The sequence below is a fragment of the Cariama cristata genome, unplaced genomic scaffold, assembly GCF_000690535.1.
Source record: "Cariama cristata isolate BGI_N322 unplaced genomic scaffold, ASM69053v1 scaffold376, whole genome shotgun sequence".
Lineage (NCBI taxonomy): Eukaryota > Metazoa > Chordata > Aves > Cariamiformes > Cariamidae > Cariama > Cariama cristata.
Genome location: NW_009622468.1, coordinates 125,694 through 141,552, shown reverse-complemented (window position 1 = coordinate 141,552; position 15,859 = coordinate 125,694). Strand labels below are relative to the sequence as shown.

The window sequence follows — 15,859 nt, the reverse complement described above, 5'->3', positions numbered from 1 at the left end:
AGAGCGGTAGTTGAAAGTGTGATTGAGATAAATGTGCTGCAAAGGATGTAGGGATGTATTGTATAAATATATACAGGTATTTTTATAAATCTTTAAAAACAGCAAGTGAGTGATAGAGTATGGGATCCCTCTATTTCTTCACACCCCTTCAGACTTCCTTCCAAAGTCTGAGATTTGCTTGAAAGTCTGAAGTGCCTCATGTAGAGGCTGTTCCTGAAATGTCTCTATAGAAAAACTGCTTTCATGAAGCTGGAATACTAATATTTTGTTATGTATTGTGCTGCCACTCTGTTAGGAATCCAGTCATGGACAAGGACTTGTCTGCGATAGGTGTTGTACAGACCCAGTATAAACATCTGTGCCTATTGCGGAAATCATATTACAAGACTGGCTTTCCACCAACACCTCGGTTCCTGCCAGAATTATGAGGGTTTTTTCTTTTTAGACTGGTTGAAACCCAGATGTATCCAAATTTAATATGATAAGCCTGCCTTGGAGAAGAAAGTAACCAAAGTGCTGGATTTTTTTTTTTTCCTCCCAAATTCCAGATTTGTTTTAGGCAGTACTTCAAGCCAGGTTTTAATTTAAGTCCTGTCTCCTCTGTGCAGTGCCTGGCAAGGAAGGTGAGGAAGGGTTGGCATGTCTTTTGAAGATGAGGTCTTCTCCTCCTCTTCTGTTCTCCTGAGCAGGGGATTTTTAATTCTAGTGCTGCCCCTGTAGCTGCTCAGTCCCTCCGTGCTGGTGCTTTCCAGACGTACAAGGCTGAACAGCAGATTTGTGGCAGTGGCCTTGCATATGAAATATGCCTCGTCTTCCTCCAGGAAGAAAACAAGACAGGTTCTCTGTCTGCAGGAGTAATGTTACTGCTCAGAACTTGATGCCAATGTGAAGAGAAGCTTTTGATGCCTTTTCTGAACTCCCTTTTAAGTTGGCTTTTACCACATGTATTAGCATCTGAGAAAGAAGAATATTCTCTCTTCGGTCCTTGCAGTGTTTTGCACAGTGCAGGATGCCCACCTCTGAAACAGCCTTCTCTGGGATAAAGGAGAACTGTACCCCTGGTGCTGTGCAGGGGTCCAGAACAGGGGAGGCAGAAGTACCTTGGAGAGACCTTAAAGTATAGATGTGTCAGTCTATCGGGGCGCACTGGAATAGGAGCTGAATTGTGGCCTGGGTAATCATCAGCTATTTGCTGCTAGGCTGAGTACTTGCGCCTGGGGAAACGATTACAGGAATACTTTGCTATCTGAGCAAGTTGATTCAGTAGTCATTCAAAAAGAAGCGAGCCATTTCCCAAATCACCAGCACCAATTCCTGTACCGATGATGCTTTCCTTCAAGCCCTCTCCCAACAGGTTCAGCCTTGCTCAGGTTTTGAGATCTGAAGGCACCTCGCTCCCAGGGCATTGCTGCAGGCAGAGGAAGCAGCGTGAGGAGGGTCGTGATGTGGGAGAGGCAGAGGTATAAACTGGCTGATCTTGGCAGCAAGAGGAAATGGTGAGATTTCTCTTGTCCTCAGGGTCCAATGTATTTCCCTTTCAGACAACTTAGCTTAATTTTCCATTTAGAATTTGAAGCTCAAAAAGCTAAGGAAAAAAAAAAACGCGCTTTTGCGCCAGAAAGTTTCCCAGCAGCAGCTTAGAATAAATCCTATAATCATTTGGTGGGATCAGTCATTGTTGCTAATGCTACCGTGGGAAACTGAGAAGGGTTAAACTTTTATGTGGCTACCATAGCTGCTTCACAGAACTGTTCAGGCTGGTTAACGTTTCAGCTGTTTGGCTTGAGAAGAGAGAGAGACATTATCTGCTTCTGCCATGTTTCTCCTTGATCTCTGATTTTGCTTTGTGTGATAACAGGGTGTGTGTTCTCTGCCTTCAGTTTGCAGAATGGAGTAGGCGAGAAGCCAGAGAGACAAGAACCAAAGTGCTAGGACCAGTAGCTCGTTGCGGGAGGCTGTCGGCTTTGCCGATCTCGTGGGGCATCCGTGCAATGGAAGGGCAGGAGCAGAGAAGCGATACCTTCCTCCAGCTGCCAGGAAGAGGAAATCTTCCTGCCTTTCGGACCACTTCCCACTGCTCCCGATGGAATTCCCCAGGGGTGCTCCAAAGGGTACAATGGAAAGGTCCACACAGGCTGTGTGTGATCAGTTTAACTCTTCCCTGCGTTAGGAGTGAGGCTGAAGATGTCTCTGGTGAGCGTAGGGACTGCGTGGGCCTTACCTTCAGGCAGACTCTTAGCAACTTGCGGCGTGGTGGCTCGTTGATGGATGTCTCTTGCTCTCCGTGTCTCGCAGCCTTACGTTTTAAGTGGGACTGCATCCATCATCTGTAAGTAGCTGGGCCCTGGTCCAGTCTTATTCTTCTCTGGCTGCCTCTCCGGATGTGCATTTTTCTTCGTGTGTATTTCAGTATTGCTCTCCCCAGGCAAAGCCAGTTGTCTGACGTGGGCCTCTTGTTCAAAAACTTGAGTTGGATGATAGAGAGACATATGTACAGGGCAGAGGAGAAATGACTCAATGACTCACTAGGAAGGCACAGTACGTGTCACATCCAATTCAACTACCAAGGAACTGTGTGACAAGCTAGAAGGTGGTCTTGCAGTGCATCATGTTTCACAACTACCTGTGTTCATCCAGCTAACTCAGTCCTCTTCCACCTTGGCTTGCTTCTGATTTATATGTGGTCACACTTTGGCCTTATGCAGTTATCATAGTGGCTGGCACCTTTCAACCACTCATCCCACAGTCTCTTTATTCCTCATACTCTTCAGGAGAGGAAAAAGCTGAAGGAAAGGCAAATTAAACCAAAGCAAAGTGAGAGGAACTCTTCAATTATGCACTGCTCTTTCTATGCTGTTGCAGCTAGGTGCCTTTCCCTTAACTCTGTATTCTCACTCCAGTGCAGGTATTAACTCTGTCCTTATTTTTCGGTTAGGTTCAGTTTATTCTGAGCAGCCCACAATTTTGGAGAAGGCTGTTACTCAAGTGGCCAAGTACAATTGCAGCTGCTGTTAGCGGGAAGGTGGAAAAGGTCACCTCAGTTCTGGTACACAGGGAATGCAGTTCTCAGCCAGTTGCATCTTCTCTTTTACTTCTCCTCCTAGGGATAAATGGGGATGGCTTTTGATACAGAAGACGTTAAAGACTTGAATTAATCTTTGGTGAACTCTATTAACTGTCACTGCATCAGTTGCATTGGATTTATGTTTGGATAGTTATGTTCCCAACTAAAAGGGCAAGGGGATTTTTTTAATAAAAGCTTGGATTCTGGAGCACAATTATACATGAGGCTTAAAAACCCCTACAATCATGTGTCTATTTGCACAGCTGTATAATTGCATTATGCATGGGGGCCTGAGCTGGCACAATGGCAGGTTAAAATGCTATGTATATTGCTAAAATGAAGGTCAGCTGTATCAATGAGGGTTGTTAATACAAGGACCAGTAATACTGTGTTAGCCAGCAATAAGCAACTTGCAAAGGGGTCAGATGAAGTGTCCCAGGCTGTAGAGACTGGAAATCTCCAGGCCAAGCAGCGGTGTTGGGTAGTAGCAGTGAGTGATACGGTGGTCCAAGTCCATCCCTGTGTCTCAGCGTGGGGCATTCGCTCTTTTACGTTGTGTCGGCTCTTACACTTTCAAAACAATCCTTTCCTTGTCACCTTCACCGCAGACAGAACTAACTACAGGAAAAAAATGTGTTATGATTCATTTGATGTCCTGATGAATTAGTAGCACGAAGAGGCTTACCCTGGGCTTTGCTTACTCCTCCCCTGATTTTTTTTTATAGTGGACCAAGTTTGGCTGGATGTCTTTTAAAAAAGTTTGCTTCTATACACATTGATTTGCTGCTTATGTGTAGGAGGGTTAGTAATATTAGGGGAGCATTTATTCATCAGTTACCTATAGGGTTCAGGCAAGTTTTCTGCATTCAAAATCTTATCCTGGGCATGAGATTTAGGGTAGGGATCTCCAGGGTTTATTTTTGTTGCTAAATCATGCACTTGATGGCTCCAGAAAACTGCAATAGAGATCATGAACTTTTCACTCTTCCTCAGGGCCAGTAATACGCTGCGGAGCCTGAGCAGTTCTGCCTGGCAATCCTTCAGCAGCACCAGGGTCAGCCGGCAGCAGGCTCTGCTCGGGGCAATCGTGCATGCGAGGTCCTACGGAGATGACCCCGGTGGGAAGGGAGCGAGGCCGTGCTGGGGCCGGCGTGTGGCCGCGGGGCTGGTGCTGTACCTGCTCCATGCGATACACCCGTCTTCCCCATGGAACGTTGCTCCTGGGACCTGCTCTCCTTCCCACCACGCAGTTGGAGAGCTCAGGCTGCCTTCCAAACATCCTTTAGTCTGCTGCTCTGGATCTCTCTCTCCCCTGGATGCAATGAAAGCTTGTCTTTTGTAACAAGCTACTAGAATATAAATCCTCTGGGAGATACTTTAATTAACAGTTATTCTTGTTAGACATGTTTGGCTTGGGGGAAAAGAAGTTTTGAGGAGTTATTAGGAGTTGCAAATAGCTCTCCAGAAATCTGAATTCTCCAGTCCATTGAGAAAATGAATAAATAAATGAACAAATTCAAAGGAGTTGAAATCTCATTGGTTAAGTATTTTTTTCCTAACCTGTTTCAGATCAGTGCACAGCTGGGCGCCTGATACCTCCGCTTTGTTCTCACCCTCTTCCAAGAACCCTCACTACACTGACATGTATGAGCTGACCTCTCCTGTATCACAGAGCCGTATTTAAGAATTTCCAACATTGGCACCAATTTTATTACATTTTATAACACACGGCCTTAAAATACGAAGTGCTGGGATGCGATTATGTTGTGATTCATGTAGGAACCTACAATACCAAGAACTATACATCCTCAGCTGATATATATTACAACACACAATGTTCTTCCCTCACCAAGGTGCTAACACGTTACTTCTGTTGTGTGCTAGCATGCAGCAGGAAACTCTGAAGCTAAGAGACAGTTGTGTTACCTCTGTGTTACAGCACGGGGCCAGGAAAGTGGAAGCGTGAAACGCAGCTGTGATCACAGGAAAGCGATCCACAGCAGAAAGACGTGAACTCTCTGTCTCTACTCTATGGAAATATATGCTTCTGCAGATGTTATTGTGCAAGGCTTTTTATCCCTTTATAGTAATAGCGTAAGTTGAAAGGTAATTCTGGCTGTGGTGTTATAACTGGCCCTTCCTCCCTAGGTCTTCTCCAAATGGTTGTATTATGGGTCTCTCTGAAACACTGTCAGGAGTGCCATCCTGTTGTAGAACCGTCATTAATACTTATTTTTATTTTTCTAGGGTCCACCAGGTCTTCCGGGCTTACCAGGACCACCTGGCAAGAGAGGTTCCCGAGTAAGTAGTTTAAAAATTTCTATCCAGTTGTACCTGCATCTGCCTATCTTACTGTTCCAAGGGCTGTTGTATGTTACTGTGACTGAGTAATGATTGCTTCAAGCCACACTGTTGAGGTCTGGCCTTCCTCCTTTCTCTCATTCCCTGTTAAAGGTTTTCAGGAGGCCACACTGGTGATTTGCAGCCTCCCAGAGCTAAGGTTTGGCATCAGCAAAGGCTGGGGATGAACGTTTCCAAATGACTGTCAGAAGAATGAGCTCTATCTGTCTCATTTTGTTTCCAGTATCCATTCCTTCTTGTAAACCCAGTGCTGAAGATTAGCTTTAGCTGCTTTTTGTCCTGTTCCTCACTCTCCCTAGCTTCCCAAATTGCTTTCTTTGAGGTCCTTCACTGTCACTATGCCTTCGCTCATAGGACCATGGTCTAGAAGCAAAGATTCAATACATAAAGATGAGCTTTTGTGTTCCCCAGACTGAGACCTGCTCTCTAACCTCCTTTTCAAGATCTGGAGCAAAATGTCTTCGCTGTTCTACAAGATCAATTGCAGATTCCTGAATTTCTTCCTCCTAATGTTAAATTTTGATGCAGATCTTTGAACATTGAGTGCTATGCTGAGGAAACATCTGGTGCTGAGTGCTGCAGCTAGTTGTGAGAAAAGCTGGGCAGCATGCCTGACCTGGATACAGTTAACTGTTGGCATCATTTTCATGGTAGCATGGTGCTGTCTCACAAGGTACGGTCATGGAGCCCGTTTCCTGAGCACTGAGCTGATGTGGGTTGGAAATCAAAAGATGCAAGTGTCTGAGGCTGGAAGAAGGGAATATTTGGATCCGTGATCCAGGCAGCATCCTGGCCTGGCAGCAGAGGGAGATTTCCTCACACATACTTGGCTAAAACTCAACCCCGTGTAATGTCTTTAAAGAACAACCAAGAGGCTAAGAGCTAGAAGGCTGTGCATTCCCTGAGGACACTTGTTACAGGCCTGTGAGATCTTGCACTAACCGGTAAAGATAAACACACCTCCTTTCTACAACAGTAAAAACCAAAGGACCCCCCTGCAACCCAGGCATGAATATCAGGAGGCCTGAACACTGGTTTGGACCGTAAGTGTAAGGCATTAGATAGCACCACGCTCATGTATTTTATAGACGGGACAATCTGTTCCACATTAGGTATGTCCTTCAGTGAAACATCAGCATGGCTGGTCCTACAGCCCTGATGTCTTCTGTTTACAAATACCTGCGCAGCAACCGCATCAGCAAATTGCCCTGAGTTTGCAGTTTTTAGCAAGTCCCCATTAAGGCTCAAAGTTTGTTCTTACCCCAGCTCAATACTCATGAGAGATGTTTGGTGTTAGTTCTTGCAGTTCTGTGGTGTGCAAACTAGGCTCCACGTCTGGAGACCCCAGCTGCATCCCCTGCCGGCTGTGCGAATGACCAAGTTTCAGCTCTACATCCACACTCCGCTACCTACCAAAACTTGAGGTTTTTCTGAAGAAAAAAAACATTGTGGAAGCCGTGTCGTAACTTTCCACGTTATTCCCCAGCTGCGGCATGCTCCGTCCTATATTTAAGATGATCCTCTGAAAGATGATAAGCAACAGAGGATTTCTGAGTTTAGTTCCTGCCAGAGGTGCTGAGAATCAGCCCAGGAAAGAGTTCCCAGTTAGGAAGCGCTCAGCACAGCTGAGCCTGGCTTGGCTCGGACCTCCACAAAGAGGCTGTGCTAATTTTGGGAGGGGGTAAAAGGGTCACTCTGTAAATGTCTGGCCTGGAGCACTGGAGACAGAACTGCTCTGTGCATAAGTTGTTTTGACTTTGCAACGTGTTTCTTCTAGTATTTTTTTTTTTCTTGTGGCTCTTCGGGGTTGAAGGATTTCATTGCAAAGAAGAGGAGCTGCCAGAAACTAAGACAGGCTTAGGGGAATTCTTGCATCTTTTGCTTTTGTTGTGCATGACCCACTTAAAAATAAATGTGCAACACTGCAGGGGTTATGTTCTACCTCTGATTAACCTGATCCTCAAACAAAGCAGCTGCAGAGTTCTTACACCAGCACAGCCCATGGGTAACCCATGAGGTGTCCCATGAGGCTGCAGCCCAAGGCTGGAACTCCTGCGGGGAGGCGAATATTGCGTGCAACTTTGCAGTGCTGGATGCCAGGGAAAAAGAAGGATTTTTTCCTGTCACCAATGCAGTTTATGGCCTAAAGCATGAGACATAATTGCCCTTGTTATAGCTTGCATAATTTCTGCATTATTAATGCTTATACAATTACTTGGCTCATTTGAGAATCTAGTAGCAGCATTTGACTCATGACCTTCTGTAGCTGTGAAATCCGTAAAGTTGCTCTCTTGCTGATGTAGCGCAGGATTTCCACTCCTTTGAATTCCGTATTGTCTCTTGTTTTATTTCCCTTTCTCCCCCAACATTAGTCAGGGTAAAATGAAAGCTCTGATTAGCTTTTGCTTTGAGGGTGAGATTGTGGTCAGTGACAGTTTGTGAGACAAGCTGGCTGATCCCACTATTCTCTCTCCCTGTTTCCAGCAGGTAAGTATCCCTAGACTTGCCTGTGCAGTCTGAATGTTGCTCTTCCATGTAAGCAGTGTCAACTCGTTTGCAAGAACAAGCGCCAGTCTTTGTAAAAGCATGGAAGAGGTGGTGTTCAGGACACATCTTGGCATTCAAGTGCAACCCAAGGTAGGGTAGCTAAGTGGATAGTGGCAGTCGTCTTGAAAATGACAATTTCTCAGGGTTGGTTTTTTTTTTTTAAAGGCCAATTTCCATTTTAGGAGCGTAGAATTAATTTTATGCTCAGTCACTCAGCATCAGGGACCCATTGAGACAGATTCAAACTATACCTGTGCTCTATTCTCTGCAACTATGAAGGCAGAGATATATAACAAATGAAAGCTGGGTGGTGGTTCTTCTCCTTATTGCCTAAGGGCCTCCAAGGGAAAGGAGTAAAAATGTTGCAGTTCTGATGACTGGAAATGATGGCTAATAACACTTTCTCAGGAGCTCTGCAAACCTGTATAGATATTTCTGTACTGACTATGTGTGCTTTACAGGAAGGTTTTCTCTCTGTCTGCATCCAGCTAGGATTGTTTTCAGCTTTTATGTCTGCATTAAAGAACTGAGGCATAAACAAGAGATCTGTCCACACCGTTTCTCCTCAAATAAATGTGCCGTGTGCCTTGGCAAGTGTCTGTGTAAGATCCGAGGTGCCTCTTGAAGAGCATGGCAATTCTAACAATGAAGGGTTTCCCCAGCTTTAAGTGATGTGAAAGCACTTTGTCGGGCGTGTGGTGGGACAGCTTTTCCATGGTTGTGTGTGTGCGTGGTGGCCCTTGGGTGTACGCACGGCAACCCGAGCAGAGCAGTTCTGTGCAAGCGATGGGTGTTACACTTCATTTCTGCAGATGACCTTTGCATTTCTTCAAACATCAGGGTTTAATGGGGAGGCAGTGACCGAGGCTGGGTTTTGCTAGCAGAGCTGTGCTAACAAGCTCTACAAGTAACTGTCAACAAAGGGCTCCCGGCGGAGCAATAACTTCTGCACCATTGTAGGTTATTCCTTCCTCACCCGGGACTCGATGAGCTTGACTCCCATGCTGTCTGCATGAGAGGTTTTTACCAGCACATCTATGTTGATCACAAATGGTGACTCATTCCAGTCCTCACCGGTACAGTTAGACCAGCAAACTACCCACAATTTATTCAGGTCTGCAGAAAAATACTGTGAACCGTGATACTTGGTCTTCAATGCTGCCTTCCAGACGAGTGCTGTGTAAATCCTAGTTATCTGTTTCCCTCCTAATGTGAAGGAGGCAGCAAGCTGACACGTGACAGATAGGAGTCCGGTTGTTGGCTTCACTCCCGGGACAGCAAGAAAAGAGCTATGGACAAACTTTCCAAAACACGTGAATAATTTAGGAAACCAGGTCCCACTGGAAGTCGATCTCCCTCTCTAACAGGTGAGCAAACTCAGGTAGAGGGGAGGGTTTTCCCCATGTCCATGCAACAGGTCAGAGGCAGAATTAGGAATAAAAATCCTGGCATGCTGCAATTGCTCTTGTTTCATTTAACCTCCCTGAAAAAATGCAGGAGAAATCCAAATGGATGGGTGAAGAAAATATATGTGCACTCACTGATGCCTTGGGATGCTCTTGCCATCCTCCTGTGAACCTTAGCAGCTTGGAAGATTGCAAGGTCCCAGTGTAACATGTCCCTGTTACATTTGGTCTGTGCTTGCAAAAAATCTCCCTTTCCTTCAAAATGCAGGGCTTCCCTCCTAAAACAAGCAAGGACTTAGTCAGCTGTAGAGGTTCCCCGGTATCCCCATTCCATTAGGAAGATTTTGCAATTTTTGAAAAGAAGTGTTTAAAGAAACAGTTTGTTTGGCTTCACTTCAAATATTTAGCTCATTTTTCAGCAAGCCAGAGGTCAGAGTGGGATCCATAGGTCAGGAGCAGAAAAAGTTGCTTTACACAGTGAAACCCCAAGGCATAATGAGTTTTGGATGAGTGGTCATTCCTCTGACTGAAGCTTTCTAGCATTTAGCAGGAGTTTGGAGGATTATTCCCCACCCCCCACCCCCCTTGTGAATGCTGGAGGGATGGGGGGAGCTGTGCACAGTTACACTTTTGTTAATTTTTGCAAGCTGTGAACCATTCGTTATGCATAAAAGTGCTTCTGTGTGCGGGGTCCCATCTCCAGGCATGTCACCGAGATGAACTGGATGGCACAGTGTAGTTCTCAAGTTAGCACCATTCACGTAAAAGACATTCCAGGGAGATTACAAACCCTGTCACCTTTGGGAAACCCCTCCTCCCTTGGAGAACACATTCAGGGATTGTTCTGGTCTCCGTGCCACTGAGCGCTGGGCTACTGCTGTCCCGTGGTCACATTTTCCGTGGAATTTCTGGTGCAAGGCGTGGAAGATTTCAGATGCAAATTTGCTTGCTGCTAGATTGGATTGTTTCAGCAGTTATAAGGGAGCCAAAGCGAGTGGGTAAACAGGCACATGTGCAAATAGTAATACGTGCGGTGGGATTTTTATTTATTCAGTGGTCTCAGCATTGTCCCATCTTGTGTGTAGAAAAGAGGAGCAGAACTAATGTATTGATGAAAGATATACTTAGGAGAATCCCAATTTCTAGGTATGAGTGGGAAATTGAAGTCCAGGATAGCATGAGTAAAATATAGCACTCAACTACAGAGCAATTAACTCTTGAATTGTTTCTCCATGAAAAGAGGGCTATTTCTGGTAGCACTGGTTGGAGATGGGTAGTTCTGCTGGGCACAGTAGGAGAAGAGGAAAGAACATTGGACTGGGTTTAATAAAACAAGGGTGGGTAGCTTGGGGGCATGATGACTGTTATTGGGGCTTGCACATTGGTGTGTGGATTAATTTATAAGACCTGCCTGTTCAAATTTTGTGTTGCTAACAGCTCCTGAGGCGGATGCTGTCCTGTACCTTCTGTTACTCAGCCCATCTAACTGTACCACACCGCATCTTCCTCCTCTGCCAAGAATGTGGGTGTAATCACAGATTCAGAACCAACCATGTTGGAACACATCAAGATCAGTTATTTTTTTTTACTCTTTTTAGGACTACTGCCAGACTACACCCTTTTCTCTCTGCAGTTACAAGAGCAGTTTAAAATGTCTAGCATAAGCCTTAGACTTGGTTACAGCAGTTTCTTGTGTGCCAGACTGGACTTCCCACTGTCACTTCATCAGCAGGATGTGGCCACTTCTCACTAGGGTAAGACCACATTGGTCTTTAGGAACAGGATGAGTCTCTGACCTTCCTTTGCCTGAATTACACGCTCTGAGTCTCACTGAATTCAGTAGTAAAGGCTCCATCTTATGTCAAGAGCCTGTGTTTTTCATAATCGCATGTTTTGTCACTGGATACCAGCACTAGATTCTTTCTCCCTTTTTCTCTCCTTTTGGTTAAGGCTTTTTATGGTTTTGTTGCTGTGCTTTGCTTTAGCTCTGGAAGAGCCTACACCAAATTTTGCTGGAGGTGTGATTAGCCTCTTATCCAGGAGCTCTTGATCAGCAGCTGAGCTTCCTATTTTCCAGGTTTCCTCCTGGAAACTATCGTTTTCAGCTAGGCGTCACACCGAACCATGCTGTTCCCTCCAGTCTGACACCGTTTTAAGCCTGCCCGAGGCGGTGGTGGAGCATTTCAACTCACTGCAGTGAAATGGGCTTTGAGCCAAGCTGCCTGACTCCAAAGTTGAATAACAGCTGAATTCCCTCCTCAAATCTAGCAGCAGTCTGGATTTATGAACCCTGCTCAGAGCTACCTAGATTATTGCTTACGTGTAAGAGCTTTTTAGGAACTCATCTTTTATAGGGACTTTACTGTTCTGATTTCTGTCACTTGATATTAATTTTCATACATATTTGAGACTTGTAAGGCTTGGGTTGAAGTGCTTTTGCTACCACAGACTTGTTGAATTACCTTAGGCAGCACGTTAAGTCTCTGTTTCAGTGTCCTACCTAATGAGGTGAATAGATGATGCTATATTTTGCTGGGAAGAGTTTGTTTAATACTACCTGGTGTTCAGTTAGTCTGGTTACAGCAGCTGTATGGGTTTTGAAAGGACAAGTTAATGCTCAAACACTGTAATTTTAATTAAAATTGTTTCATTGGAAATTCACAGCCAGGATAAACTATTGGAGAATTTCAGGCTGAAAATTTGGAAGGAAATTAAGAATGGGACATCAAATTTATTTGGGTAAAAAATGCCATTTGAAAAGTTCAGCCTCAGCCTTTTAATTGACCAGCCTCTTAGAGCAGAGCAGCATGTGTTGTGAAATGGCCCTGAGCACTCAACAACTGTCTATACCACAAGGTACAATAACTGAATAAAAAAAGCCGTTATTTTCTATTACAGTGCAGTAAAAATAAAACTGAGTAGGCATTAGCACACTGATGTTCTCTCAAAAGAGAGCAAGGGCACTGAACTTGGATGGCAGTCGCATGTTTAACTGCAGTGATTTTCCTTGGAAATCAGACCCTGAAGATTTTGGCCCCACATATGCTGAAATGCTCATCGGAAATACTACAGCTTACTGAGAAAAGTGTCTGAGTGGCTTTTTATCCCCTAGCCTGTACTCCTCCTAACTGGAGGGTACATTAAAGTGCTCCTCGTGGTGGTGTAAAGCTCACACACAGTCTTGGCAGAACAGGAGCCTTTGGAATTGAATCTTCAGGTTGTTTCATCTCCCAGGAACGTGTTCAAGAGGACTTAGAATTGTTATTACTTCTGCCTGAAAGGTTAACAGATCTTCTGTGCTGTATACAATCCTGAGATAAACTATTCTTAGCTGCTTATTCCAGATAACTCCTTAAATAGTCTTCGGAAAATATGCAGGGTGCTTTTAAAATATGATGTTAAAGGAGATACTGCTGTACGTGATCTGAGGTGGATACTCTGAGTGTCATTAGCTTGTGAGAGCTATGCAAAAATACAGATTTAAATGGTTTAAACAGGGGCTTACTTCTGCTCCCCCTATTTCACTGTCCATCCATCCATTCTCTTTCTAACCTCTAAAGACAAAAATCTGGTTGCCTTGTAGGGGAAATGAGTTCATCCCAAATAGCTGAACAATTTCCCTTTAATAATTACTTCTGTTCTCTTCCATTTTGGCCAAAAAAATTAACACCCCCGCACACTTCCGCTCGTCTCTGCCTACCTCCATGTCTTTCTGCTGGGGCTCCTTGCAGAGCGTTGACTCCCCTGACCTCAAGGTAGTTTCTGTTCCTGGTCATGGAGTATTTGGTGCACCCAAACTATCTCATCCTCCTGGTGCGTCTTGTGGTGACAGACACACATCCCTGTCCGTAAAGGTAGCTGGGAACCAACAGCCGAGTTTCACCACTCCGAAGGCACTAAGGAGGGTCCCGTTGAAGCCGTCTCCCTGCCAGGGCACAGGCTGCTGTGCTGGGCTCTTAGGTCTGGCCACGGCACAGCCTGAGACCTTCTGCCGCTCCCGGGACTAATGCAGATGCCTACCGACTCCTTTTGACTCTGTTTTGTATTTGTTGTGTTTTTTAGGGTCCCCCAGGTCCCCACGGAAACCCTGGCTCACCTGGCCCCCCAGGCTCAAAAGTAAGTATTAATTGGCATGAGGAGCTTTTGCCTTCCTGTTTCAGAGGACATCCCAGTGGGGGAAGTACCGGCTTTTTTTTTATCCCGCTCCGTACAAAATGACAAGTAGCTGAAGCCATTTCTCCCCTCTCTGCTCGCACACAGACCTTCCAGCACACAGCCAGATCCTTTTCCTGAGCTTGCGAGAGACCCTGCTGTGTGCCTCGATTCTTGGTTCTCCTTAATTTCAAAGACTGCCTAATTAGGATCCTGCTTAAGCTATGCCTGTGCCAGGGAGCAAACTGCTATGTTGAGACGAGAGCAGTGGAATCCTCCCACTCCAGAGCCTCGCCAGGTTTTCTTTACTTTCTCATTTCTCTTCTCTGGATTTTGCAGCCTGCTCCTCACCTTTGGGTCCGGACAGCAGTGAGGGGGGCTGGCAGCACTCAGCTTCTCCCTCCTGAAACTCCCTCATCTCTCCTTCCCTCTCCAGAGTTTCTGGGAACCCTGACCTCCGTCAGTCCTCCCAAACTGATCCCATTGCTTCCTTCTAGATGTCCTCACCTCTCCCATGGGGTCCCACAGCTTTGGTCCTCCCTTTGTATGGGCCTTTAGCACAGGTGTGGCTCCAGAGGGGAGCTAATCCAGTGTGCTGCAAAACCCTCCGGAAAGATGTTTTAATTCCCAGCTCGTTCCTGTGTATTAGGCTTTGTGTTACCTAAAGACTGTGAAGTTCCTGGGAAACTGGTTTGGATTGTTTTGGTATCATTGTTTACAAAGAAATAGATTTATATTTTATAACATGTATCTGGGGCTAAAGAATAGTTGAGTTTTGAAAGGCAATGCTTAATAGAGGTTTTCACTACCAAGGAAGCTGTAGGATGTCTCAGCCAAACATAGAGAAAGGTACAAGTCCTTTCTTTTCATGGTCTCATCAGTAGGCAGAGATGTTATGAACACTATTGGTGCTCTGGGAAAAAGATTCTGGAAACTTGGCATGCTGCCTCTACTTGATTAAAAATTAGGCACTGGAGACATGCTGGTGAACAGCAGCTGTTTTAAATTGTAACGTGTAGTGTTATGGCCTGAAAAGTGAGGCTGTAAAAGTTCTACATCTTAGTGTTCTGCATTTATTCTCCATCAATGACTTCCAGATCACACTTGGTGAGTTTTATAAGTCAAATCAAAGGTCTTTTATCTAACTTCCAGTCCTGCAAATTCAGCCTGGTCCAATCTGTAGAGTCAAACTGTTTTTCTATGCTACAGGACTATTTTTTTTTAAATACGTTCAGTGTAATGCCGTGTCAGAAATCATCATTTGGCTGTAAAGCTGTATTCAGTTAGTCTCCTACTAGAAATAAAAACTTCCTGTAAGCATTTTTCCTCCATCTTGATGCATCGTCTGGCAGCGGGAAGCCCTCAGCGGATGGATAACTGTAATATCCTGCAGCAGAGATCTGGTGTCATTGGTCTGTACAATGTATTTTGATTTTGTCCAGCCACCATTTGCAGGATTAAGCTGTTCTACATGATGCTTCATCAAAAGACGTATCGGGTGTGCAATGAGATGTGAGAGCTGTAGCTCAGCCCAGGCCTGGACGTAACTTCCCCTCTAGCAGGGAGAGCCTGCTAAGCCATGATTGCAAGGTCTTTGCATAAGAAGCACTTTTTGGAAGTTGTGTATCAGATCCCAGAGTTCTGACTTCCTTCCTTCCCTTCATTTCCCTGATGTTACACGAGTCCCAGGAGATGGACTTTGCACAAAAGAAGTGATATTTCACCCGCTTACATTTTAAATGCCTTTACCCTTCACCAGCCTTGACAAGCCCGTGCCTGGGACCTGTTATCTTCTTAGCACACCCAGCCCATGGCTGAAATTATGGACTTGTGAAAGCTCAGCCTAGGCAACAACGCAGAGCAGCCCCAACTAGAACTTCTCTTCCTGAGAGCCTTTAAGTGGCTGCTGGACTAGGTCTTCCCCAGATAGCAGTTAATACCATGGAAAAAACAAGCAATCCAAGAAAGCAAACTGAAGTTTCCCAGATAGATACAGCTTGGAAACAATGACTAACACCAAGTCATTGTCACTTAGGAAGTAACCCAGGAGCATAATTTTTATCAGCTGAATTAACAGAGCACCCCTAAGGTCAGGCTCACACCAGCTGCGTACGAGGGATGTGATGTGGCATTGCAGCTGGCAGAGATGGGGGTGTTGGTGCACGTCTCTTGTCCAGTCGTAGTGCACTGGTGAGCACCGGCGTTGTGTTGTCGCACCGCTGCATTGCTGAATCTGCCCTGTGCAGAGCCCACCTTATTCTCATCGCTGGAGCTGAGCGCTTGTAATTCCTTGTGCTTAGGAAGCTGATCTTTTGCACAGAGCTGTATG

The 15,859-nt window shown here is 45.3% G+C and overlaps 1 protein-coding gene across 1 annotated transcript in view; it reads left to right on the top strand.

The window, feature by feature from the left end:
• COL27A1 (collagen, type XXVII, alpha 1) overlaps positions 1-15,859 on the top strand; it is a gene marked incomplete at its 5' end in the record, with an annotated part of 152,405 nt that overhangs the window by 11,142 nt on the left and 125,404 nt on the right. The window contains 2 exons of the mRNA XM_009702324.1: positions 5,312-5,365; positions 13,441-13,494. Coding sequence (XP_009700626.1) covers positions 5,312-5,365; positions 13,441-13,494 — 108 coding nt within the window. The remainder of the gene's footprint in view (positions 1-5,311; positions 5,366-13,440; positions 13,495-15,859) is intronic.